This window comes from Helicoverpa armigera, chromosome 22 (genome assembly GCF_030705265.1).
Source record: "Helicoverpa armigera isolate CAAS_96S chromosome 22, ASM3070526v1, whole genome shotgun sequence".
In the NCBI taxonomy this organism is placed as follows: domain Eukaryota; kingdom Metazoa; phylum Arthropoda; class Insecta; order Lepidoptera; family Noctuidae; genus Helicoverpa; species Helicoverpa armigera.
This window is the reverse complement of record NC_087141.1, coordinates 6,882,447-6,909,699: the sequence shown is the minus strand read 5'-3', so window position 1 is coordinate 6,909,699 and position 27,253 is coordinate 6,882,447. Positions and strand designations below refer to the sequence as shown.

The 27,253-nt window shown below is 38.4% G+C and overlaps 1 protein-coding gene across 1 annotated transcript; it reads left to right on the top strand.

The window, feature by feature from the left end:
* Positions 1 to 925: 925 nt before the first annotated feature.
* LOC110380065 (uncharacterized) lies at positions 926 to 26,413 on the top strand. The gene is made up of 6 exons (XM_049843477.2): positions 926 to 1,006; positions 21,435 to 21,671; positions 22,546 to 22,683; positions 24,172 to 24,295; positions 24,873 to 25,101; positions 25,498 to 26,413. Exons 2-6 carry the CDS (start codon positions 21,436 to 21,438, stop codon positions 25,761 to 25,763), a joined length of 993 nt encoding a protein of 330 aa, XP_049699434.2. The 5' UTR covers positions 926 to 1,006; position 21,435; the 3' UTR covers positions 25,764 to 26,413.
* The last annotated feature ends 840 nt before the right edge of the window (positions 26,414 to 27,253 follow it).

Sequence of the window (27,253 nt, the reverse complement as noted above, 5' to 3'; positions counted from 1 at the left end):
TGCCGCCTGATAAGGAACTTTTTAGGACCCTATTCAGGCGGCCAAAGAAACGCTCCCGCAATGACTGTTTCATGACAGCCACATTGATGCCTAACCCCTCCGCCATACCCAAGTATTTATATGTATCGTTTATTAGGTATTATTATTTTTATTATTTTATTAGGTACTTATATTTAAGAAACATAAATTGTTTGCCATATACGAAAATACCAGTAACAAAAACATACATCAAGAACGTTCGTCACCATCATTCGTAGGCTCCTTGATTGTCCAAAAAAATATGTACTTTATGGGATTTTACAAGAGCACTTCAATGAAACCAGCTGATACAACAATGTGAAAAATTGTAGAAGGTTCGTTTTCAACGGTCGTCAGATTTACGCTTTGATATAATAAGAAAAGAAAAGCAAACTCACATTAAAACTACTAGCTACTTATCAATAAACACGGATTAAAGATACACCAAGGAAAAAGAAACGAATAGCTTTGCATTTTTATTGGTTTTTTGGATTATCTTTTCTCCGTATTATTAATAAAGGGCCATTTAAGGATTATCTTGCAAATTAGGTGATATTTTAATTGATATAGCTTAAACTGGAGCGAAAAATGTAAGACCTGGATCACAGATTACTAAATGGATTTTGCTTTCACATCGTAGTATTTCTGCATAATTATTCTTTTTCTTTTTAATTCTCGGTATATTAAAATATGCGAAGCATGCTTTTGTTGTTCTCTCTAAAGGATTTTTTCAGGTGAGAATATAATAAACATTCACTCGTTCATTTCGAACACATTCCTACCAGAATTTTTTACATTTTGTCTTATTTATTAAAACAAACGTAATAATGACTATTTATCTAAGCTTTTTAAAAGCAAGCCTACTACCCATTCATTTGTTTATATACACAAAAACATTCGACGAACATAGGGTCAAGGTGATTGCAAGCGAGACTGCGCATGAGTCAGTGTTCAGGCAACGGCCGCGGTTGCCAGCTGTCAACATCGGGTATGTGAATTAAATTAAATATTTTTATTTATTTTTTCCGTGTATCGCGTGTTTCGGATAGCACTATATAAATTATTGAAGTTCTCCTTATTAATACAGTTCTTAAGTAATACACTCTTTTGCAAAAAAAGCGGGCCCTAAGCGAAATTTTGGTTTTATGTGTGTTTTGAAAAGGTTTTAATGGCTGGAGTTTTTTACGTGAGAGTTCTAAATTAGAATTTTGGAGAATTGCTAAGAAACTGGTTAAACCTTGTTCTGGACTTATTCCTGGTAGAAAGTTCTTCGGCGTTTTGAAAAGATTTTTACGTGATTTTCAGAAAACTGGTAATGCAGTTTTAATAAATGGTTAATGTTCCTCTTTGTTACATTAAAACATCGCCAACATCAACAACCAAGATTTCACATAGGTGCCCGTTTTTTTTTTGCAAAAGAGTTTAATATTATTTATTTATTTATTATTATATTCCATAGTAATTTTGAGTCTTCAACCTTCTGTCCTTCAACCTGCTGTAATTTGCCCATCTTTGGCAGTCGTTAAGGGTAGTCAGAAGCCATAAAGTCTGTCAACCAGTCTTACCTAAGCGTATTGGGTTGCCCGGGTAACAGGGTTGAGGAGGTCAGGTAGGCAGTCGCTCCTTGTAAAGCACTGGTACCTACTCAGCTGCGTCCAGTTAGACTGGAAGCTGACCCCAACATAGTTGGAAAAAGGCTGGGCACATGATGGCTTTTCTTTTTTTATTATATTTTTTACCTGATCGTAACCTTGTTTGTTTATGTGACAGCTGTTTTTTGTTTTTGTTTAAATAGTTGTTTGTAGTGCTAATGTGTGCTATTCGTTTTGATTGAGTGTTTTTTTTCTTGTTTGTTTATAATTTAAATCAGTTATTCGGTGAATGAAAATTATTGCAGTTTATTGGTTTTTTGCGATGATTATTTTAAGTTGTGTGTTTATAAAAATATCACTTTAAGCAATTTAACTGGATTTGTGGATACTTCACAGAAATCAAATTATGCATATTAACACAAATATGACATTAAATGGTCGACACGAGTGACTCTATGTTTTTGCATTTTTTGTTTATATTTAATTTTTAATAATACTATCAGTATTGTATGTATGTTAAAATAATAATTTCAGATAAATATTTTTCCTGATATGCTTTTAAAATTAAATTAATGTTTTAATTTACATTGATAAACATAGGCACAATACCTACTGATGTTATGATTAAAAATTTAATATAAACAAAAAATGCAATAACATTTGCCCACTAGTGTTAAACATACATTCAAGAAACTCAGTGTTGTCATTATCTCATTATTATTGAGGAAGTTAAACGACTCGAAAGGGTTGACTAATAGCGTTGGGAACAATTACCGACCGGCCTTCCACGATAATATAGCTTCAAACTCACTATAAACTTAGTTTTACTTGTCTTTAAGTGAATTTAAACTAAAGTCTTCTAACTTAGTGAATCCTTGCGTGAAAATGGTGCTATCCGGTTACTGAACTATGACAATTATTCTTGTGTGGGCAGACTCTAGTAAAAACGTGCTACAAAACAAAATGTATGGGTTCCTTTGGTTCTTATACTTCTTGAAGTTGACTCTTCTTCATCTTCTTTCTGCCCTGTTCCCAAGTTATTTGGGGTCATTGCACTAGGTTTCTTTCCTATTCCTCTCTCTTAGCTCTCATACTAACATCCACTGACTTCTTATTCATGTCTTTTGTAAAATCAATCCATCTTTTCTTTGGTTGACGTCTCTTTTCACATTTATCCGTAATTCTAAAAGCTGACCCAGTATTATCATAATATTTAATGTATTGTTTCCTCTTCCTGATGATCTAATCTAGCTAAACATCAAATTTATAATAGCATAGCAAAAACATTAAATCATTTCAGGAACATAATATTACTGCAGTAGCGTACCTATCAAGCGAACTTCTATTCTCATTTGTTTTTTATGGATGCCTAATAAAGTTAAGCGTTAAAAATAAACCATTTAGTACATTCTTACGTATTACCCACTAACTGTTAGTGATTGTATCCATAACAGTTTTCCGGTGATCGATATTATTTAACAGTTACTAATTAACACTAACCCAGTTAGGAACATTTGTTTACTAATTGACGCCAAATTTGGCACATAATACCAATGGAAACTTCAACACGGTTGTGTTTGACTCTACCCTACTAATATTATGAACGCGTAAGTTTGTATGTAAGGATGTTACACAAAAAGTACTGGATGGATTTTGATGATACTTTGCAGTGGCTTGTACATCGGAAGAACATATAGGTTTCTATTATATGTCCGAAAAGTATTTTCCTCGGAAAGCCGGTAAATATGTACAATTGCAATCTTCTGTGTGGGTTGCAATAGACGATAAAAAAATTGTGGTTGGACTTTCCTTCCTAATCATTAGTTGTTAAGGAAAAATGTTGCTTGAGCGAATATTTTGCCTGCACAATTACAATGTAGAAGTATGTTTCCTGACAAAACTGACTTATCAATAAAAAGTTTAGTACTGCCCAAATATATTTTTCAAATTCAGTAGCCCCTAAGATTAGTGCGTTCAAACATACAAACCAACTCTTCAAAGCTATTACTATTCACGATCAGCAAGGAAGACTAATTACCTTATCTGTGACCTCAGAACTGATTAAAACAAGACGTGATTGTCACTCATTGATCCGTGCAACCTTTACAAATGTCAGGTTTTATTCGATCTAGCTATCAATTTAATTATAAAACATCGTTTGGCTGTAAAGGCACATTCATCTTACACAGTTTAGAGCTCATTTTTATTATGCTTGTTCACCGACAATATGAACGTCCATTTTTCTCTTATTTATTTACTCATTTTTTACACACAATAAATAAATACTAGAGAGAAAGAATTTAAAGAAATAAAAGAAATCTCTTCCCGCATACCTACGAAAGGAAAATAAGACTCAAGATATGTAGACAGTGTTGCGGTGGTGAGTCGTAGCCATCCTCGCCCCGTTCTCGTTTTGGGGGACTTCAACGCAAAGTCTATCGCCTGGGGCTCCCCGAGAACAAATGTGCGGGGCGAGTTAGTGGAGGAGTGGGCGGTCGAGCAAGGCCTACTTCTCCTGAACCGGGGCTGCGTGCAGACGTGCGTGCGACAGTTGGGAGGGTCAATAGTGGACCTCACTTTTGCAAGCCCTGGGCTCGCAAATCGCGTCCAGGGCTGGCACGTGTTGGAGGAGGTGGAGACGCTATCTGACCACAGATACATTCGCTTCAGTGTCGCCAGTGCTACCTCAATTGGGCCGGTCCAAGCGCCTCCGGGGACCATCGGAGAGGGCCCGCGCTGGGCACTTAAACGGCTGGACAGGGAGGCTTTCGTGGAAGCTGCTATCGTGCAGTCCTGGTTGGATCATCCGAACAGACCTGCCAACATCGAAGAGGAAGCGGAATGGCTTCAGGAGAGCATGTCGCAAATCTGCGACAGTGCCATGCCCCGAGTCCAGCCAATACCACCCAGGCGCCAGGTATACTGGTGGTCGCAGGAGATCGCGCAGCTGCGCATCTCATGCGTGGAAGTGCGACGCCAGTATGCCAGGTGCCGAAGAAGACGCCGTCGGCCCTTTACAGCGTCGGCCGAAGAGGCGGAACTTTACGAGGCGTACAGGGAGGCAAAGAGTGCTCTTCAGCTGGCCATCGTGAAGGCTAAAGCAGAGGCTCAAAAGGAACTGCTGGCGACTCTTGACCGCGACCCGTGGGGTCGGCCCTACCGGATGGTAAGGGGCAAGCTGCGCCAGTGGGCTCCCCCACTGTCCCAGAGCATGCAGCCCCAACTTCTTGCAGATGTAGTCAGCGCGCTTTTCCCCCTGAGGCCGGAGCATAATCCACCTGCCATGGTTCCGCCTTCGAGCGTGCCCAACGCCGAGGTCGACGACGACGATGTGCCTCATGTGACCCGAGTAGAGCTAAAAGCGGCGATCGCTCGCATGAAAAACACTGCTCCAGGACCCGATGGCATTCCAGGCCGAGCATGGGCTCTGGCCTTTGAGGCTCTCGGGCCCCGACTAGCAGGACTCCTGAGCGCATGTCTGGAGCAGAGTCAATTTCCGTACCGGTGGAAGACCGGAAAGCTGATCCTGCTCAGGAAGGACGGACGCCCCGCAGATTCACCATCTGCCTATAGGCCAATTGTGTTGCTGAACGAAGTGGGCAAGATCTTCGAGAGAATTATCGCCGACCGCCTTGTTCAGTACATGTCTAGCGAAGGGCCAGATCTGGCGGACAACCAATATGGTTTCCGAAAGGGGCGTTCAACAGTGGACGCGATCATGCGCGTAAGGGTCCTGGCGGAGGAAGCTGTCGCCCGGGGCGAGGTGGTCTTGGCGGTGTCGCTCGACATCGCCAATGCGTTCAACACCTTGCCCTGGAATACCATCAAGGAGGCGCTCCGTTACCATGGAGTGCCAGCGTACCTCCGCCGCATAGTCGGGGATTACTTGTCGGAAAGAGCTGTCGTATACCCGGGTCGAGAAGGATGGGGTCGTCGAGAGATGACGTGCGGTGTTCCTCAGGGGTCGGTTCTTGGCCCTCTCCTGTGGAACATTGGATACGACTGGGTCCTGCGCGGTGCGCTTCTCCACGGCGTCAGCGTGATATGCTACGCTGACGACACGCTAGTAACAGCACGTGGGAAGACGTACCGGCAGGCGGTCATTCGGGCGACAGCCAGTGTCTCACAGGTTGTGGGCAGAATCCGACGTCTTGGCCTCGAGGTGGCCCTGCACAAGTCTGAGGCCCTTTGTTTCCATGGGCCGAGGAAGAAGCCACCTCCGGGGTCCAGCATAGTGGTAGGAGGGGTCACCATCGCTGTCGAGTCGACAATGAAATACCTCGGACTCGTTCTCGACAGTCGATGGGACTTCGGGCCGCACTTTCAGCGGCTAACCCCTCGTTTGATGGCCGCGGCTTCAGCGCTCTCGCGCTTGCTACCCAATCTCAGGGGGCCCAACAACTCCTGCCGGAGGCTCTATATGGGGGTCGTGAGGGCGATGGCGCTGTACGCCGCGCCAGTGTGGGCGAACACCCTGGCGGCCCGCAACCGCGCAGCGCTACGAAGACCACAGCGAGCGATGGCCATCAGGGTCATAAGGGGTTACCGAACGATCTCGTTCGAAGCGGCATGTCTCCTAGCCGGATCTCCGCCGTGGGACATGGACGGAAGAGTCCTCGCGTCACTCTATACATGGCGCGAGGAAGCGGTGGAGCGGGGCGAGCGTCTCGCACCTCGACAAGTTGAGGCGCATAGGGCTGAGCTCCGCCAAGTGTTAATGGCGGAGTGGGAGCAGAGGCTTGCACGACCCACGGCAGGGCACGCCGTTATCGCGGCGATAAGGCCCGTAATGAAGGAGTGGCTGGAGAGAAGCCACGGCGCCCTCAGCTTCCGGCTGACACAGGTTCTCACCGGACATGGTTGTTTCGGAAAGTTCCTGTGTCGCATAGGCCGGGAGCCCACGCCCGAATGCCACCACTGTGGCACCGGCAACGAAGATTCGGCGTTGCATACGTTGGCGGAGTGCCCAGCATGGGCAACGCAGCGCCGTGATTTAACTGCGGTACTGGATGCTGCGGGAAATCTTTCGCTGCCGGCCGTCGTGTCTTGCATGGTCAGCAGCGAAGAAGAGTGGAATGCCGTCGCCTCCTTTGCGAGGAGGTGATGGTTTTAAAGGAGGCGGCGGAAAGGGTGAGAGAATCTGCTACCTCTCCCCACCCGCAGCAGACGTAGGGGCGTCGCAGGGTGGCTGATCTCCGGCCACCATAGGGCGGCCTGCGGACGACAGACTAGGGGCGTCTGTCGTCCGATCAGAAACAGGCCTCGAGACGGTGGCGTTGTGTTGCGCGCGCCTCTCTCAGTGGAGTTACTGTGGCCGCTGGGTGACGGCCACAGAGGGTGACGGGGCCCGCCTTCGAACATCTGGCGGGCCAATACCTGTCGGGGGTGCGGAAGAATGCTTTGGCGATACCCGTGCCCTCGACAACAGGTAATTGGAGGCAACACCAGGTAGGGTTTTTAGCCGGTAAGAGTCCGGCACACCCCTCCACCTGCCCCAGGTGGAGTACAGTCCATGAGGATTTTCCCCCCTGACAAAAAAAAAAAAATGTAGACAGTGTAATGCGTAAATAAATACCTAAAGGAAATAGAAATAAAAAAATATGAAAAAAGCTGAAGTAATGGATATATAAATTAAAATGAAAAAAATAACTGTATAAGTATACAAACGTAAACAATACGTAAATAACTAATACTGTATAATATATACCAAAACAAATATATGCCTAGCTACATATGTATTATAAAAAAATATAAAACAGAAAGTGTTTTTTTTTTATTTCCTCTTTAAAAGTCTTAAAACACTATTTAATTTAAAAATGAACGTGAAACATCATAGTAAACAGTAGCTATAGGAAAATTATACTTATTTTGTGGATGACCTTGGGCCTAAATGAAAACTACTGTCATTGAACATCCTTATCAATCGTTACGGGTAGTCAGAAGCCAATAATTCTGACACCAGTCTTACCAAGGGGTATTGGGTTGCCCGGGTAACTGGGTTGATGGGGTCAGATAGGCAATCGCTCCTTGTAAAGCACTGGTAGGTACTTAGCTGCATCCAGTTAGGCTGGAGGCCGACACCAAAATAGTTGGGAAACGGCTCAGGAGATGATAGAAGGGGCATTATTTCTCTTCTTACTCATACCTATTAGACTTACATTCTAATATCTAAAATATCAAGGTCCTTTTTTGTTCAGACTTTAGATACGTCTACGATTGTTGACGTAATTTAATTCGATATCCCAGTTTATACAGCTAAAAATAATAAAATAGTTTTTGCTAATAGTGAGTTGACAAAACTTAGTGCAACTTTCATTTAAACGTGAAATGTTGTGTTACAAATGAATATTACAATACGTTTTACAAAGATCAGAAATTGTGTCAACAATATCATTCTGAAATTGTTTTTGTTACCTAAAATCTTGTGTAAAATACTTACATGATTATATTTTTAACGCTTATATTTTATGTTATTATACCTATTTATTTACTTTACAAAATTAACCATTTCTGTGTTTTCTCATAATCTACAAAATAGATACATTTACAATCTATAAATAACACAGTAATTGACTGTAACAACAAATCAACACAGATAGTCACGTATCTCAACATAAGTCAAACAAATTAACCTATCGATATAAATCAAAACAAATCATCCCACAATTTACGATTATCGATAGCGGTTATCGATAAATCTTTTCACAACACTAACAACGGGAAGTTACCTCGTAAGTAGCATACTACTTCCTCAATAATATGGCGGACCGACGAATTAGGTAGACCTGCTTTAAATCTACCTCTGTATGCGCGTGACCTTATTATCTGTTGACATTTTGAGGTATGCGGTCAAAGGAGGTATGCGTCTGCATTTCTGTAGTACAGAATAGTAAAGTTACACTTTGAGTGATTTCGGCCAGAGGTGTTATCCGCGTCCTGTGGGAACTTTTCTGCACATTCGTATAAAAACCGGCCAAGTGCGAGTCGGACTCGCGCACGTAGGGCTTAGGCTCCGTACCATTATTTAAAATGAGCAAAAAAACACGTTTTTTGTATGGGAATATTTATTTATTTTAGTTTTCAGTATTTGTTGTTATAGCGGCAACAGAAATACATCATCTGTGAAAATTTCAACTCTCTAACTATCACGGTTCATAAGATACAGCCTGGTGACAGACGGACAGAGGAGCGAAAACAATAGGGTCCCGTTTTACCCTTTGGGTATGGAACCCTAAAAAAGAAGCCTATAGCCAGATGTAGATATATTTTCAAATCCTACAAACGCGCACCTACAAACAAACTCTTCAGCTTTATATAATATATGTATTAGTACAGATTTAATGCAAGTAAACCAGTTTTTTGTATTTGATATTCATCTTTAAAATGAAAATGCTTATTTACTACACGTATGAAAAGAGTTATTTTAGTAACTTTTAATGTAATGCGTTACTCTTTCATAAGATTATTAAAAACAAATGACAAGAGACTGTTGTATTTTTAAATCACGTTGTTAATAAACTGTCTGTACTGTTGAAAAAAAATCCTTTATTATATTCAAGATTGTACCTACTTAAAACAACAAGTTGAACTCATAAGTCGCCACTACCACAATTACCATTCGAAGATGGTTCGAAATTTAGAAATTTTGTGGGTTTATTTATGTTTATTCCTCAATGAAGTTACCCACACAATATATGTACGTTCAAATTAAAACATATAATACTTTTATCCGGGTGCAAGAAACAGTTCTCTTGGGACGCAGGTGAAACTGCGGACGGAAAAAAGTCATCATAATAATATTCGTAAAGCATATTTTTTGTAAACTCTAAAAACTCTTAATAAAATGACCATATACCATACTGATATCTCTGACGGTAAAGAGATCAACTTATCTTAAAGATTTAAATAAGCCAATAGCCATAATCCTGTACACGTCATCTGTGTAACATATTACTCATATAATATACAGTAAATATATTACAACTAGTTGTGTCCTGCGGTTCTACTCGCGTCCTGAGGGACCCGTAGACAAATATGAAGTAGCCCATCTCCTTTTTTTTTGGTGTTACTGACCATAATAAAGTTGTGTAGGTAGACCAGATAGCCAAACTTTTAAAGTAACTTATGTAACTATGGCAATTGACAAAGTTTTAAATAACTTAAATGTTTCACCTAATACAAAAGATAGATGTATATTGTATTTATTATTAAATGCAAGAGTTAGTTATAACTTATTTAATATACATAATGGGTGGAATGGTGGAATGTTTATAAGTAGTAGGACTAAGCTAAGGTCAGAAGAAATTGTTGATGCATAAGTAGATAATGAAAAATAGGTATTTCCCAGCAACTATTCAGGGTAAGCGAGCTAATAAATAAAGATATTAATATTTACGTACAAAGTAAATTGATATAGCTTAAGAGCTATTTAAATTACATAAGTTTGTTCTAGTCTATTAAGTACATAAATTCTTTAAATACTTATTTATCTGTTTATTACCCGACTTCGCGATGTAAAAGTATAATGTTCTTATTGAATGGATAGGATGTTGAGTGTGCGTATAATACACTCAACCCCAAGAAACCTGGATAAAAAGTAGCAAATATTTCTCGAGATAGTCTCATCCAACATTAAAGTATTTTTTAAATCGCCAGTTCTTCCTGAAATTAGCACATTCAACAAAACAAAGTAACAAACTCTTCAACTTACACATTAAGCACAGATTAACAAAGATCAGTAAGGATATCACGACATTTGAACAAAAAAATCGAACATAGCTTGATCTACAACAAAAAGGTTTGCATCACTCAGTATGACCTTTATTTATCGTTCGCTGTAAGAAGTTCCGCGACTAAGATTAATGTGGTACCACCATAAAGTAAATAACCACTAGAGAGCGCACTCGCCAATTTCTTCTAAGAACACGACTCACCGCTGCGGGCGGGGGGACGCGACATAATCCGCGGCTACTATTGGTCAGTTCAAGGTCGCTACTAAAGGATCGTACTGATCGTAGCCTTATAGTACGCGCAAAATCACTAACTTTTGGCGAGCGTCGGGGCACTGTATGCGCAGTCAAGTGGTTTTATAGTCTTTGGGTACCACGGTCAGCGGCGGCCCTAGCCAATGCGAGGCTACGTGCGGCAGGTCTATGCGAGGCCCTTTGTCCTACGAGAAAAGTATGTGTTGCGAGAGTAAGCTGGTGTTTTGATTTAGCTAATCGTCATGTTTTAGGAGAAATGCTCAAGTTAAACAAATTAATAAAAATGTATTTTTACTACAGTTTATATTTAAAGAATCACAAAATTAACTAATATTAAAATGATCTGACGCTTGCGACTTTTTTAAAACTAAAATCTTTAATTAAAGCAGAATAATCGAATGAACAGATCCAACAGGTATCTGTGGAGATCTAAGGGGGAGGCCTATGTTCAGCAGTGGACGTCCTATATCTGAGATGATGATGATGATGATGAATCGAATGAACGAGCAACGTCATTTTCGATCGAAAGAATAGCAAGGGCTGAAAGTCGAACATGTGTCGTCGAATTCCTTAAACATGTTTTTATAAATTTTAAGCATCGAAAAACTGCTTTTTCGATATTATTATTTTATTATTTACAAGACTATTTCGGTAGTGGGATAAATATTTCAGTTAAATTATTTTCTAATATAATTTCAGCATCGAGATAATATTCAGCTCTTCGTATATCTGATTCAGGGCCGTCTCTAGCTCATGTGGCGCCCGGGTGCAATCATGACCCAAGCGCCTCCTATGTATTGAAAGATTGTGACTTGAGTAGTTCGAACGTCGTAAATAAGAAAGTTCATACGGAAACTATGAGTTAAGTTCTTGTTAATAAAAGGACTTAAAAGCGGCGCTACCTTCTAGGTTCGGCTAAAAAAGGATGAAAAAAATAAAACAAGTGAAAAGTGAAGCATTCGCGAGCGTAGCGGGCGCAAAAATTTTAGAGCTTTGGGTCATTAAAGCACCTAAACTTGTGTAAAAAACAGTGCAAGGTGAAGTCGCGAGCGAAGCGAGCGCGAAAATTTTTGAGTTATGGGACATAAAAATACTCTAGTCAATTTAGAAGGAAAGGTGTTGTCAAGTGAACAGCCGCGAGCGTAGCGAGCGCGAATTTTTTTAAATTGTTTGTTTAGGGACTCTCAAATTTAACTCGGAATTAAGAGCGCTATTACAAAATCGAATTGCTCAGTTGTAGGTAAATTAGACGATAGCCGGCAGCACTTGCGCATGTGTGCGTCTAGTGAAATACGCAACGCACACCTGCGGACCGCCACGCGGCACAAACAAACTTGAGACTTTGCCACTTTTTTCCGAAATAATTTATTGTTTTTATAGTTTATGAAATATTATTTGTACCGATGAATTTTATAACCTAGAATAGCTCGATTGAGTTACAATAAACAAGTAATCGTTTACAATTTTTAAATTATTTAATCGACAACCAAACTTTTCACCATGTTTATCAATTATAAGTAATTGATTTATAAAAAAACTAAAATCTATAATTCGTCTTCCATGTTTTGTATCTTCATTTTCCTGCAACAATGAAAACTAGGAATGTAGATAGTTTATTAAAACAAATATGTCACGTATACCTTTTGCGGGTGACAAAAAATACTTACCATATTATTTGTACTGGTATTCAATTGAGTCTGATACTCTGAATTAAATATGCTTTCATTATCCTGCAAGAATCAAAGAAGTCCAATTACATTATTATGCAACAGCGAAACTAACGACGATGACATTTACGTACATATTTCTTTATAACCAACATCAAAAAAAGAGAACCCAATCTATAACATTTTCGAATTAGAATATCATGGCCTAATACTTATGTATATTACATTTCAATCAGATCATTATAACTAATAAATAAAATAAAACTCACTAGTATCAAAACGTGTTAGATGCGTAGGTTGCGCTATATTTTTCGAACTCCGGCGAGTTTACGCGGCGCAACAGCGAGCGATACGTCCCTCCTCGGTAAGCGCCTGGCGCTGACTAAAGTTGAACACCGCGCGTCACAAGATTTATATTGATTTTTGCATTGCAAACAAAAATTATTTTAAAATATTGTTTTACTTTTAAATAGACCAAATTTTTTTTTCAAGCTTTATAACAATACCTAAATTATTACCTTAATTATTACATGTTTTTTATTTGAATTTGGATTATACTTTCATAGATAAAAAATATAGTTTCGTACGGAAAATTGTCAGTAACTCTCAGTTTTATAGAATTATTTTTGGTGTAATACTGTATGAATTGTAATAAATTGATTTAAGCACTTCCAAGTACAAGATATAGTTGTATCTTGAACATTTTTATAAATGATTAAATTGCTATATCCTCGGAGTACCGAAGCATCAAAAGATACCCAAAAGCAACATTTTATGAAACATCCTTTGCAGAGACAAAGATTTTACTGATGTACGTGGACAAATTAAAATATTTATTTAATACACTTTCAAGATAAATGATCAAACTTTCTGAATCTTATTTTTGTTTTTTTATTGTGACTATATCCAAAGCATCAAAACTCGTATAAAACGTTTAAATTCGCGAAAATTTGTGATAGCCCTCTTAAGCGAAAATAAAAAGAATCCGTGACTGGATCGAGACCCAGTTGTGGGTTGTAGCGCGAGGCCCCCCCAAGCGCGAGGCCCTGTGCGATGGCACAGTTCGCACACCCCTAGGGCCGCCACTGACCACGGTGCATAAGCTAAAGCGGATTTAAACTCTTGAAAATATACGAGTAATTTTTAACTTTACTTATACTGTTAATGCGAAAGTAATTCTGTCTATCTATGCTAATAATAATAGGGAAACATTCTTTGTTTGTTTATATCGAAAAACTTTCAAAACTATTGGAACCAATTTGAAAACTTCTGTCACTGTTGGAAAGCTACACTCTTCCCGAGTAACATAGGCTATATTTTATAACGATACGTTCAGTAGTGCCCACGGGACACATCCAAAATTTTGATTAACTAAAAACAAAAAATGGAGAAAAGTTCTCAACATTTGAAAACAATTTATTATACTGTATGGAGCCTACCTTTTATCACCATGATCTCACTAAAAACATTTAAATTACGATATTCACAAAGACGGTGTAGGAGTGACAAACCTTCAAACTGTGTGATAGTAACCTTTTAGATTGTATACAATGAGCCTAGCTACTCAAGGCCTAGCTACTACATCTCAATAAAGTTTCAACTCAATTAACTCATTAAATTCTCAAAATTAAGACGAAAATGCAACAAGTTGCATCGGTAATGATCATGTATTTTTTTTACCTTGAACTGTCCTTCTACTGGGCAAAGGCCTTCTCATTTTGTCTCCACATCTTTCGATCCTATGATTCATCATCCTCCGAGCCTTTTTCCCAATCATGTTGGGGTCAGCTTCCAGTCTAACCGGATTCAGCTGAGTACCAGTGCTTTACAAGAAGCGACTGCCTATCTGACCTCTTCAACCCAGTTACACGGGCAACCCGATACCCCTTGGTTAGACTGATGTCAGACTGGCTTCTGACTACCCGTAAAGATTGCCAAGGATGTTCAATGAACTGTAGCCGGGGGAACCTACAGTTTAACGTGCCATACGAAACACTTTCGATCCTGTGATTGTTCCCTCCAATTCCACAAATGGTGGGATCAATGTCATTTATTCATATGACCTGACATAATAATTGACCTATTCAAAATAGTTTTGTGCTTTTGTGCAAGACACTTGTGCGTGTCGTGTCGATTGTTACGTGTCTAAAAATAGTGCAATTGTCGTAAACATACTTTTACAAGGCTAAACCAATCGGATAACCTTTCATTTTGACAGAGAAACTTGGTGCATTGTTCTTACGACAGTAATTCCTGAGATTAGTTGCGACAACAAACTCTTCAGCTTTATATTAACATTATCATTCTCCTGTCCTTATCCCAATTTTTATTTGGACTCACAGCATGTTTTCTTCTTCCATTCTCTTCTGTCTGCCGTCATCTCACTAGTAACATTCTTTCTAGCCTTGTTTGCTTGCTCTCTTCCTCTTTCAGTCATCGTTCTAACATTCCAACTCACAAACGGCCTTACTTCCGAAACTTAGCTCGTTCTTCAGTTTTACATAGAAAACCATGTATTTACAAGTGTGTAAAAAAATATATTGGAAAAGATGTATTTACACTAAAACTAAAAAACGTCAAAAAACTCATCGCTGTCGACCGGGAGCGTGCCCAAAAGGCTGGCAGCATTGCCACACTGGATGGCAATGCTTATCCTTCGTCCAAGACAGTCGCCAGCCTTTTGGTACGCGAAGCATTAACCAGCCTTTCAGAAAGCTGAAAACAAACAATATAAATAATAAATAATTAATAATAAAAAATAAATAATTCATTTTCGATATTAAATTACTCAGAAAATTTGACTTGTTTTCATAACAAAGTAACGCACAGCTGTTCTCAACGAAAGTTTCCACAAACTGTCGGAAAACACGACGAATTTATTGATGGATGGTTGCAAAACTTAGTTTTAGCGATCCCTTGTGTAAGTATATCAAAGTGGGTAGAATACTTTAATAAACTGCTTACATCACCATCATGACGTAAGCATGAGATATGACGTCACTATAAGATTCTTGTGAATGAACTTTGCCTAACAAACTACGTATTTCTTGTCAATAGGTAAAGGATATTATTGAGTATAGTACTCTAAAGTTTCGTTGACACACTGGCATCCATATAAAGCCGAAGTTTAAAAGTATCGATCCTGTCCTGCGATTCTATAAAATTCGATCAACAACTCGCATTTCACTTCGATTCGTAATGTCATTTCATACTTTAGGGGAGGTAGGGGAGGGATGGGCACTTTTTCACATTTATTGCATAAAAAATCAGATTTTACAGATAATCAACTTTTATTGCCATTTCTTATGTTTGGCTAGATAAAATCAAAGAGCTATCCTAAAAATTACAATCAGTTTCAACATTACGAGATATTTAAACGGTTTAAATAAAACCGTCGACACGTCAAAATTTTGTTTAGTCTGACATGCTTTAGTTGGTACTTACGTAGTGTTTAAAGTTATTTTTTGCTTTTTATAGGGTTTATCGTTTATAACATTTTGTCATAATAATTGCGTACTTTTTTGGGTCGGGGTTTTTTTTTAATTTATAATTTTATTTTATTTCATGGTTTTTTAAAGGAGCTCCTTAATTTTTCCTTCTTTTTATGATGGGTTCGCTATATGCGATCTTAGCCAAAGGAAGCTGTTTAACAATCCTCATGACAAACTGGCTCTGGGAGAATTGCACAGATTGAGAAACAATAAAGATGGACCTTTGTTGATCCAGGGTTATATACCATTCTAGGGTTTCATCCGCCACATCCCATTTCCAGCATTAGGTTCTCGTCAATTAGAAACATGAAGAAAACTAGTCAAGACAAATTAAACGAGCCCAAACTCGATGGGTTTAGTAAAAGGCAGTTCAGGGTTACGTCTCCTATCTTCGTGTCCTAACAGCAGACCAGCTCAGTGGTTCCAGAAGACATTAGTATTTCAAATTTTAGATCCCACATATGCTTGCAAGTAAACTGAGCGTGTAACATTCCTATCACACCTAACAAACGAGCTGATGACCTTGAAGACCTGAACCGATTTCCACCAAACATAGCTAAGAACACTCCCGAATGACATTCTTTTTAAACAAAAAAAACCGTATTACAATCGGATCATCCGTTTGGGAGCTACGATGCCACATACACACACACACACACAGACACGTCAAACTTATAACACCCCGTCGTTTTTGCGTCGGGGTTAAAAGAATGGTTTGCGACGGGAAATTCCTAAAGATTTAATATAACGAGCAATACAAGAGGTATCAAAAGGTTAAAAATAAAATTAACAGCTGATAAATATGGAGTCCCTAGATCAAGTTGGCAACGGTACCTGAAACAAGATTCTATAAAGGATTTTTAGCGCAGATTTATAACCTCACAAATTTTCACTGAAGAAGAAGAACAAAAATTTACAAATTAACATTACATGGTATGTCCAAGCCTCCCTACCATAGGGAGCATTGGACACTTTTGACTTAGTTTATAAAAAAAAATCGGTAAATAAACTTAAGTAAAACGGTTTTATCTTATGTGCACTGAAAACTAGAAAATAAAAAATAGTTACTTACCTGTCAACCTACGTAGGTGGTCCCGGTCATATTAGACTAAAATAAAAACGTGGGGCCCATTAACTATTGCTGTAGTACCTCTTCTAGAGGTATAATAGGTGTGGATTGCATCGACTTACTATAATCGTAACTGGAGATTTTGACAATCAATCATTAATAATAGAAAATACACATACCTTTCATTAGTTTTCTCTTTATAACGATCCGAAACCGCAACAAAATATTTAAGTACTTTTACGAGTGTTTGTTCTTGACAACTCACAGAAATGACAGATAGTCTATGGATGAACACCGTTACCAGTAGGTAACGTAAACTACCCAATAAAAAAAAAACTATGATCAAATCAGAATAAAAGGGGGGTCCTTTTATTCTGATTTGATCATAGTTTTTTTTTTTATCAGATAAATGATCAAATCAGAATAAAAGGACCCCCCTTTTATTCTGATTTGATCATGTCTCCCAACTGCCCATCTCTCCCCTACCTCCCCTATAGATAGACAGATTTTGGCAGATCTGTCAAAATCTCGAGTTTAATTTAGTTCAACTTGTCAACACGCTCGATAGTGTAGCGCTAGTGTAGTTTGACAATGTCAATCACGAAACTTTAAGGTAGAATTCCGTGAGTCGCGATTGTCGCAGCCGCGCGCGACAAAAGTCAACCTATGAAAATGTATGGCACCGCTGCCGAGGGCCGCGACAGTCGCGCGCGGACGACGAATTTCGTGAGCCGCTCACGGCCGTACGCTTCTCAACATGGTCTAGCGCTTAATAACATCTATAGAATTTTAGTAAAACCAGAATTAAATTGTTGACAATGCCGCGAGCAGCTTGCGAAATTCGTCGGCCGCGCGCGACTGTCACGGGCCTCGGCAACGGTGCCATACATTTTCATAGGTTGACTATTGTCGCGTCCACGGAATTCTACCTTTAGATCGAAGTCGAAGTGAGAGTGATGTCGAAGTGAGTTGTGATATTTTATAGAATCGACATGCTGCTTGTGATCTCTCTCCGGTCGCATCGGAATGTCGTCCCATCGCGCCACGAGAGTGAAGGAATAGTGAGTGCAGAGCGCAGCTGGCTGATTTCCTTAGAGTCAACAGACGTGGCCGATAATCTAGACGTCATTACAGAGGCAAAAAACCCATCAGATTAACAAAAGCCTAAAAAATCTAAAGTCAAAAATGTCACTAACAAAACTTTAGAGAGGCACAGTTCAATACTTCGTGTTATGTCAAGGCAAAGACGTGATAGGATACATTGGTATTTCACATTATTGTTCTCTAAATGCTATATAAAACAGTTTTGAAATCCGCCCTGACTTTTATAGGAATTTGATAGTAATTTGATTATGTTCACGGCCGCTTTTACGGTTGGTTAAGTCGGCAACCGAATGGAAAGGGTTAGGAATAGAATGAAATTAGTTCGCTTCGGCAATCATCGGTTATGTCCGGATTTCCGAGCGTATTTAAAAGTAATACAATGAGTTACGACATACGTGGTAATTTGTTAAGTACGAAAAAGTTCAAAAATTTTGCCTAAATACTTAATTATTAATTGTAAGTATTTAAAAAATTGTTACGCATTCTTTGTAGGTACACGGTATGCAAGGATTTTTTTGCGTTTCATCAAAATAGGTTGCTTGAAAGAGTAAAACAGCTACTTACGTTGACATTATGTCTGGAATACAAAAAACACGAACTATTCTTAATATTTTTTGCTCGTTAAGCGTCTAACTGTCACAATTCGGCAATATTACCTACCTCATTCAATATTCGTGAGAACAGCAATTGTTTTCGGAAAATCAAGCAAGCATTGTGCTGAACTGACCCTAAACACTAGCGGATTTAACCGCACGTAGGTAGGTATCCTCTCGATTTGGTCTTAAACGATTGATACCTCTCGAAAAAGTTAAAACGGAGTGAAAACGTTAACTAAACCTCTTATGCATACACGCGCGTATTCGATCGTTATTTTGGTTTGGGCTCGAAACACTGACCTCTATAATTACCACTGGACAGGCTGTTGTCAACGTGCTTTTGTGCCCGTTTGATAATCGCCATTTTGGCGCTTATAGACGTAGCGAGTGTTCGTGGTACTAAAATTATTTTACAGTGAACCAATGAACAAACACGTCTCTCACAGCCATTTGAAATTATACGTCAAAATTAGTTCTGTGGACACTCGCTTAGACGATATTGGCGCTTCAAATGGGCACAAAAAAATTGCTGTCAAACGTACGGAACAGCCGGTCCAGTGTGTAAATATAGAGGTCAGTGGCTCGAAACGATAGTCGTCAATTGTTTAGGCTCACAGTTGTCATACAAATCTAAGCCGACAATCCGCTATAATAGTTTGAAAGTCTTAGGCGTCGTCCTAATTGGCAGCGATCGCGCGATGGCGCGATGCGTTTTTCATCTAAGACGTCGTCCCACTTGACAACGATCGCACGATGACACGATGCGTTCTCGTCGTTCGATGAGTTCAAACATACAGATTTCATCACAGTGTCCTATTTGAACCTCGGAACCTCGCAAGTGAGATCGTGAGATGAAAAACGCATCGCGCCATCGCGCGATCGCTGCCAATTAGGACGACGCCTTACTCTTAAACACAAGCTCACCTACAACATAAACGTGCGTCTTTCTTAAAACAACCGTTTACTTTGAAAATTGAACATAAAAATTCATACTAAACAATTGTCTTAAGAAAACTGACGTTTACGTTGTTGGTAAAGTTAGGCCTTACTGAGCAATAAATAATGATCATTGTGACATCACAATTGACTTGCGAAAGAGTTTTCCGACTGACTCATAATGTCAACGAACTTTGAAACCTTATTATATACGTACAAATGACTATATGTATGTTTTTTTTTAAGATTTTTAAGACATTGCTTATGGTTCTTAGCACACCGTTAATTTTATTTGTTAAGGAAAACCATATTTATGTTAGTACGAAAACAATAAGTTCTTTTGTAAGTATAAGGCCTTTATATTTATTTACCAAGTATGATGCATTGAAGACTAGGTTTTATTTAAGTGTTAAATATAATTTACACGTTGGGTATGAATGGTATTTATTCCTACAGATATGATTTTTTCTTTATCCGTTTATTTCAGGCATCAGGCCCCATAACACAATGCTATATTTTTATATATGAAAACATATACATAAGTTCTATAATATATTATACAGCTGAGTTATTTTTTGTGTTGAACTCAATCTTAAGATATATAGAGCTTTATTTACACAAAATTTTCTTGTAAAATGTCTTAAGTAGATACACAAAAAACTTACTCAATTTTTAATTATCTTTCTACATAAGTAAGAGTCATAAGTATTAATTAGCAATCCTGACCTTAAAAATCCCGTACATTAAGTATCTCTGTGGTTTACTGTGAATTATGTCGTAGGAAAACTACACTATATTCTTTGTTTATGTGAATTAAAAGTATTTGCGACTAAAAGCACCAGAGCGTGCAACTAAATGGTAAACGTACCTCTACTTTTTGTGATACCTGATTTTAGAGCATTGAACCAACCGGAATCGCGTTGGGCACAAATCTCTATACGAAAAAGTCTGCCAACTTAACTTGCGAGGAAACGCAACAAATAATGCTAGCTTACTCATTTTGGATCACATAATTAAGCTCGCACTTAACATTATTGTCAAATTTTCATCCTACTAACATTTTAAACGTAAAAGTTCATTTGTGTGGATGCTTTTCCCCTTTTACACACTAACCACTGGATGCATTGTGACGAATTTTGCAGTAATTATTAGGTAATAGCTGAAGAATAACAAGGCAACTTTGTATCCATGTGAGGGAAGTAGTTCCCCCGGTACCCGTATGGAACTGCTCGTGGAATCTAGTACCTATAAGAATAACTTGACCCACTCATACTTGTACGAGCAGCATTCCTGTAAAGGGGAACGTGCGGCAGTGCTCTGTCCAGCTGCTTAAACACTCTAAGTATCTAACAGAGGTTACTTACAATCACGCCCTTGACAGAAACTTAATTCTTTTACATTGTTTTTGTATGACAAAGCAAGGGCGATGTCGTGGTTTGTTGACCATTATAACATTTGTGTCAACTGTGTGGATAAAGAAAGACATTTTTGACGTAAAAGAAAAAAAGTAGGTACATTGTAATTGGTACTACCTATCGTTAGTTAAAACTTTCCTTGTTTGCTAATTAGATCCTCCGTTTAGCAACCGATAGCTTAGATCTTCTTCTGTCTAGTCTTTTCCTAACTTATTGGGGTCTGCCTGAAAATCAAAAGAAGAGGTTGTCTAACTCCATGCCGAGTGCAACCTAATGTTTTACATGAAGTGACTGCTTGCCTGAAACATTAAATAACATAGGAACTCTTCATTACGAATGGTCACGGTCAACCAGCGCGATGCTAGACAATAAGTCCATAGACTGATCCCCCAACCGCAATTGTTCGATATATTTCCGTGTTTTCATTTAAGTATTTCATATAGGCAAGCGTTCTAACATTAATTCCGTGTTTTCATTTAGGTTTTTTTATTGAGTTTTAATATTAATAGGAATCAAATGTACAGTTATCCTAACAATTTCTTCCAAAATGTTTCATCCGCAGGATGTCACCAGCAGCGTCGTTTGCTCAACGATGGGCGCGTGACAACCTCACCAGGGACCCCTCACAGGAAGAGCTGGTAGTCCTGGGGCTGTTCCTCATCAGCTGCCAGGGTAACGAGGTGGAGGCAGCCAAGAGAGCGAGGAGATACTACACGGCGAGAGGCCCCGGAGGACTGACGGAGTTGTGGCAGAAGAGGCACCCGGATGATGAAGAGATTCTGTCTAGTTGTCAGGATGTGTGAGTGTTTTGATTGTTCTATTAGCGTTAGAAGGTTTTAATTTCTAAAGATATGTAAATGCAGTAGGTATATGTATAGCACAGACTGTTTAAGAGCGGTTTTTCCGCTTGTCGTCGATCGGACGGACGGTTTTTGCCATGTGCAACAAAATTCGCTTGTTTGAAAGCGCTGGCGATTTTTTTGGTTGCTTAGTTATTTTATAAGTGTGTCCTTCAAAAATAATTATTTTCTCAAAACACTACTGAAATTACCATAACCGAATAAAAGTGTAAGATACATTAGAGGGACACAAAATTGTGAAAGACACAATGATGGGTAAAAAAAGTACCGTAAGTACTTTCAGCAAACCTCAGTGGACCAGGAAATTGTAGCTACAATATGATAAACATGTCATGCATTAGGATTTATTTCTTCCGCCACTAATTTGTATTCTCCAGGGGATCGATTTGACGTTGATGACCAGGAAAACTTAGATCATTAGCATATGGTATGCTGCTGCGTGCTCACTAGTGCACGTCAATTTTAGCACATACCATACAATATTTTTAATCTAGCCTTTTAAAATTTTATCAGAAAAAAAAAAACAAGAAATCTGTAGAGTACATTACAAAGATCAGGTACCCAATTACTGCTATCAGAAGTACTAAAAAGTTTGATTGGATTCAATCCTACCTAAAAAATAAATAAATTAGCGTATTTATTTACATTATCTTAACAAAAATAAAACTAAATCTATATTTAATTAAAAAAAAAACTTAAAACTAATAAAGTGCGTCGAAAAATTGGTCCTCATCGCAACAGTTCTTAGGTACATTTACAAAATTTCTTTTGAGGAGATACCATTTTCTAATTTAGTATACTTAACATTTCCAGATACATAGTGCCACTCAGAACTCGAAGCCAGGGCGGCAGGAGAGTAACTCTGTTGCGGCTACCAGCTCCAGGGTCTCTGAACCGACCGCTATCAACCCAGGCCTTGCTATCACGATGGCTCATGATATTGGATATCAGGTAACTGGGCTATATTACCTACATCATCGTCTTTATAAGACGAGGAATAGGAAGTCTCTTAAGTTTTCCTAAGACTCCTTGAATCTGTTAAGAAATGCTAGTTCCAATATTTTTTGTTAGCTACTCTCCACGGTTTCACGTTCTTCGGAAGTAACTTTTTCTTGATCCTGGACAAAAATTAAAGTATGCTCTTTAACGAAAACTAGTGTGACGTCCTTTTCCTTTAAAACGATTCAGTAGTTTTGGTGAGAGAGCGCAAAAGACAGACATAGTAACTTTCAAGTCTTCATAATAAATAGCATTAAGCATTACCGTATAGTATTTAGCATTTTAATCACCGTATAACAAAACAACTGTCCTACTTATACTTTAAGCACATCTCCGATTTCTAACTCCAAATCAATCGCAATGCTCAATATTCAACAGAGCCTAAGAGGTTCATTGAAAACGTCTTCAGAAAAACTCCAACCTTCAACACAAAACAAAAAGAGAAAATTAATTCTACACGAAATCCCAATACTTCAACAAGACTTTAAAATACATAGAAAATAAAAGACTGGTGGAGGTGCCATAACGGAAAATCTCCTGAGAAAGTAGCGCGCCAAAATGCGGGTATCGGGAGACGAGGAAAATTACTGTTTTCGCTCTTATACCTCCTTTGGACCCGAGGATTTTTTATAATACCGAAAATCGTTGACAGATGTCTCAAAGAACCCAAACGCCTGGTTAGTTCACTCAACTCAAAATAAAAAAATCTAAATCTTTTTATATCACATAGGCCTTTGCAGGCCAGGAAATGTCACAACACTATTTGCATGGTTCCAAAAAGTTGGTCTCATGGAGAAGAGCTGGCAAGAAACTCCATAGACACTCTTTTAAAAAGTAATATTTTCACAAACAGTCTTTTACATAACAATAGTAAACTGACAAAATTATACAATGCAGCTGAAAGTCATACTGTAAAAACTGATCCTTTTGGTAATGCCCACCGTATGAATTTGACTTAGAAGAAGGCGCCTGACCTACCTGCATTAAGGCGACTCCGCTCATCTTTCTTGACTCTGTGCTGAAATATCGACAACAGCTCCCAGCTGAGTAAATACTAGGTATTGGAAAATAATCAGATTGTTAGAACAAAAAGCCAATGTCAATTTGAATAAAGGAGTGTTACAATAGAGTCTTTGTGAGGCGACAGACTGTTTGCATATCATTTCGTCTCGTCAGGCACCTTTGCGAATTTTCGCTCAAGTTTCGAAGGTGACTTTATAATGGAACAAAGAACACAAACCTAGGTACTTAAATAAGTATATAGAAGTACCTAATATAAATGCGAAAGTAACTCCAAATCTCTCTGTCTATTTCGCGTTTCACGCCAAAACTGCTGCACCGGTTGAAAATATGACATTTTGTGACAAGATATGAGCCATAATATGACTTCTAAAACCACCCAATCATATTTTATACTAATTAAAATGTTCTATGTTTCAGACTCCGTGAAGATCCGACTCCTGGTGAAGAAGTCATCTTCATAGACGTGAGCGATCTTCAACCAGGACACATCAAGAACCACTTCAGAGGCACCTATTGGAAAGATTTCATTTGGTGTATGAAGGTAATGACATTTCTGAGTAATCTCCGGTTTTGTTGCAATTTTTAAGTTGTCTCCAGTTTTTGGGGTGTCGTACCTGGAGGGTGCATAGGAACCTAATATAATATGCACCTACTAGGAATCCACTGTCTAGCCATCTTACCGTTCATAATCAGGCTGTATCTCATGAACCGTGATAATTGCACATGCATAGTTGTCACAGATGGTGTAATTTCTGTTGCTGTTATAACTATAACACACTAAAACGGAATTGCAAGATTATTTAGTGCAGGAAATCTTCTCGTGCCTACACAAGATTATATTCAGAACATAATTTTTAAAAAATCGAAGACAAAAGCTACCTTAATTCAAGGCCAATAGATTCGGCACTAGTATCTACGCCATTACCTAGTTCAAAAATATATAGATAGTTCTTCAATTTTCCATAGTACCTTCGTCGTGGTACAGTCAACTTCAGGTCAGTGGTAACAGTTTTATCGAAAAATCGTACTTATTACTATTGAGTTAAGGTGCATGACAGTTACCACTGATGTGCGGTCTACTGTACTATAATTATAAGTTACTTCAACCCTCATTCCAGAACGCCTACCCCCTACGGATCTCACAAGTCCATATCTTCAACACACAACGCTTGAAGACCCTCTCCCTCCTTCTCCTACACGTCGGCATGTACCCTTGGAGACGCAAGGTGGTCCGGCTCCATGGAACTGCGGACAGGATTGAGGATGCTCTGGGCTCTGATCGGTATCCTGTCGATGGGCTGCCGTATGAGTATGGAGGGAGGGCTGGGATGATGAAGGATCTTAATGGTATGTATTTTAGGAACCTGTAACTGGATTTCAATAATCTGTCTGTGGATTTGGTTACTATTATAGAGATAGAATTTTGATGTGAGTCCCATAAAAAGAAGTTACAAAATTCTATATCTAGTAAGTTAATCAATAAATACATTATTGAAATCCACTCTCTATGATAGTTGTCAAGTACTACTAGACGTAATCTGCTAACGAAAATCACTTAAACTTTCTATGTGCAAATGTGGTCGATTCTGGCCTAAACAATTCTTAAACTAAGTATAAATAAAGATGCAGATATTAGGTATTACGAAGATCTTACACTTACAATCTTTCTGAGGTTAAAAGAGCGAGCAACTTCAGTTACAAAATAACCTCAATAGACAACTAAACAAACATTTCTTTCCCCAGATGAATGGACAAAGAAACTCCTACTCAACTCAAAATGGCTTCAAACAGAAGAACGCAAATTCTACGACACTGATCTCAAGCCCGAGGCACGAGCGCGCATGCGTCATCGAAGTGCTGTCCGTACCTTGCGCGGGAGCAATGGGTCGTACGACATAGTGACACGCACACATTCGTGCAAGGCGTACATACATGATGACTTGGATGAAGGCACCCATGGTGCTTACAGGACTTTGAAAGTGATTGATCATAGCTGTTTGGATGTGTGATTTTTGTGATAGGTCAAAAAATGTAATAACAATATAATATAACACTTTACAAATACACACACTATATATACAAACTTATACCTATACTATCTTTGGAAATTAAAATAATATATAGGTACATATACTATACTTATATAGATATAAGTTAGTATATATTGTGTCTATCACATTGAAATGTATGAGATTAACCCCGCTTTCACGGGTTACCGAAAAATTTTCTATATGTATTTATTTGATACTGAATGCTGTCTTTCAGATAAGCGTGGGTTGCACCATTTAACTACAACGATGACCAGAACACAAACCGCAATCAAATCGACGAAAACTTTTCATATCATTTATTTGACGGCTGGTTAAATGGTGCAACTTACCCTAATGTTTTTTGGGTATAGGATGGACCATGTAACGAGATATAACGATTAACCGAAACAGACGCCGACATGACCAATTATTGGTAGTAAGTAAACGACTGGTTATGGTTTGGTCATCGTTATAGTAAAATGGTGTGACTCATCCTTTCATAAATATTTAAAAATAATACAATTTGTACCTAAATAAAATGATAATAAGAATACTCAGATGTATAGAGAGATGAATATTTCGTTTTGTTAACACTAAAAAAATCTTTTTTACCTACTTAACTGTGATTTAATAAATTATATCGAAATGCTTGATTTTATTTCCAATTTGTTAAGACCCAGATATTTTCCCTACAATAATAATTTTAAAAAATTATAAAACAATATCTACCCCTTCTTTATTTTTAATACCTGTAGGATCAATGTTTAAACCTAGAAAAACCAAAAAAAATCTTGAATAAGTATCTGACTAAGTAGGTATAGCAAAAACAAGTCTAATGTAGTTTACGTGAACACGTACCGAAATAAAAAACCTTCCTGCTCTCAACAGTATTAGCTTTTTCAATAGAATTTGCGTTCATTTGTAATAAAAAATACACAACATTTTTCATGACTAGTCGGGTGTAAAATATATTTCAGTAAAAACCCTTTGTTCAGCTTCGTTTTTAGTTTATTTTCATATCAAATGAAATAGAATGAGGGAAACCCAATTTTGTTCGAACAGAGATGAAAAGTTGACTTATTTTATAGTTCTCACAAAAAATATATTATTGTTAGCAGGTACTCAACGACTCCGTATCAACACATTATGTTCGAATATATCTGTTTGCGATGAACTCAATAACTATTTAAAAAGTCCTCGAGTACCTAAATAGGATGTATGAGTCTTTCAAAACGCCATAGGAAAGAAAAGAACGAGAACGCCAACGTCAAAACAATTCGTCAATTCTATATACTGTCGTTCTCAATTTCAATAAAAGCTCTAATCTGCAATCAAAGCATATCTAAGACCCTACTAAATGTTAATGATACATTAAAATCACATCTTTGCTTAACTGACCAAAACCACACAGCTAAAGAACAATTAGAACTGAAATTCAAAACCGTATGCAAAGCTATTGGATTTTCAAA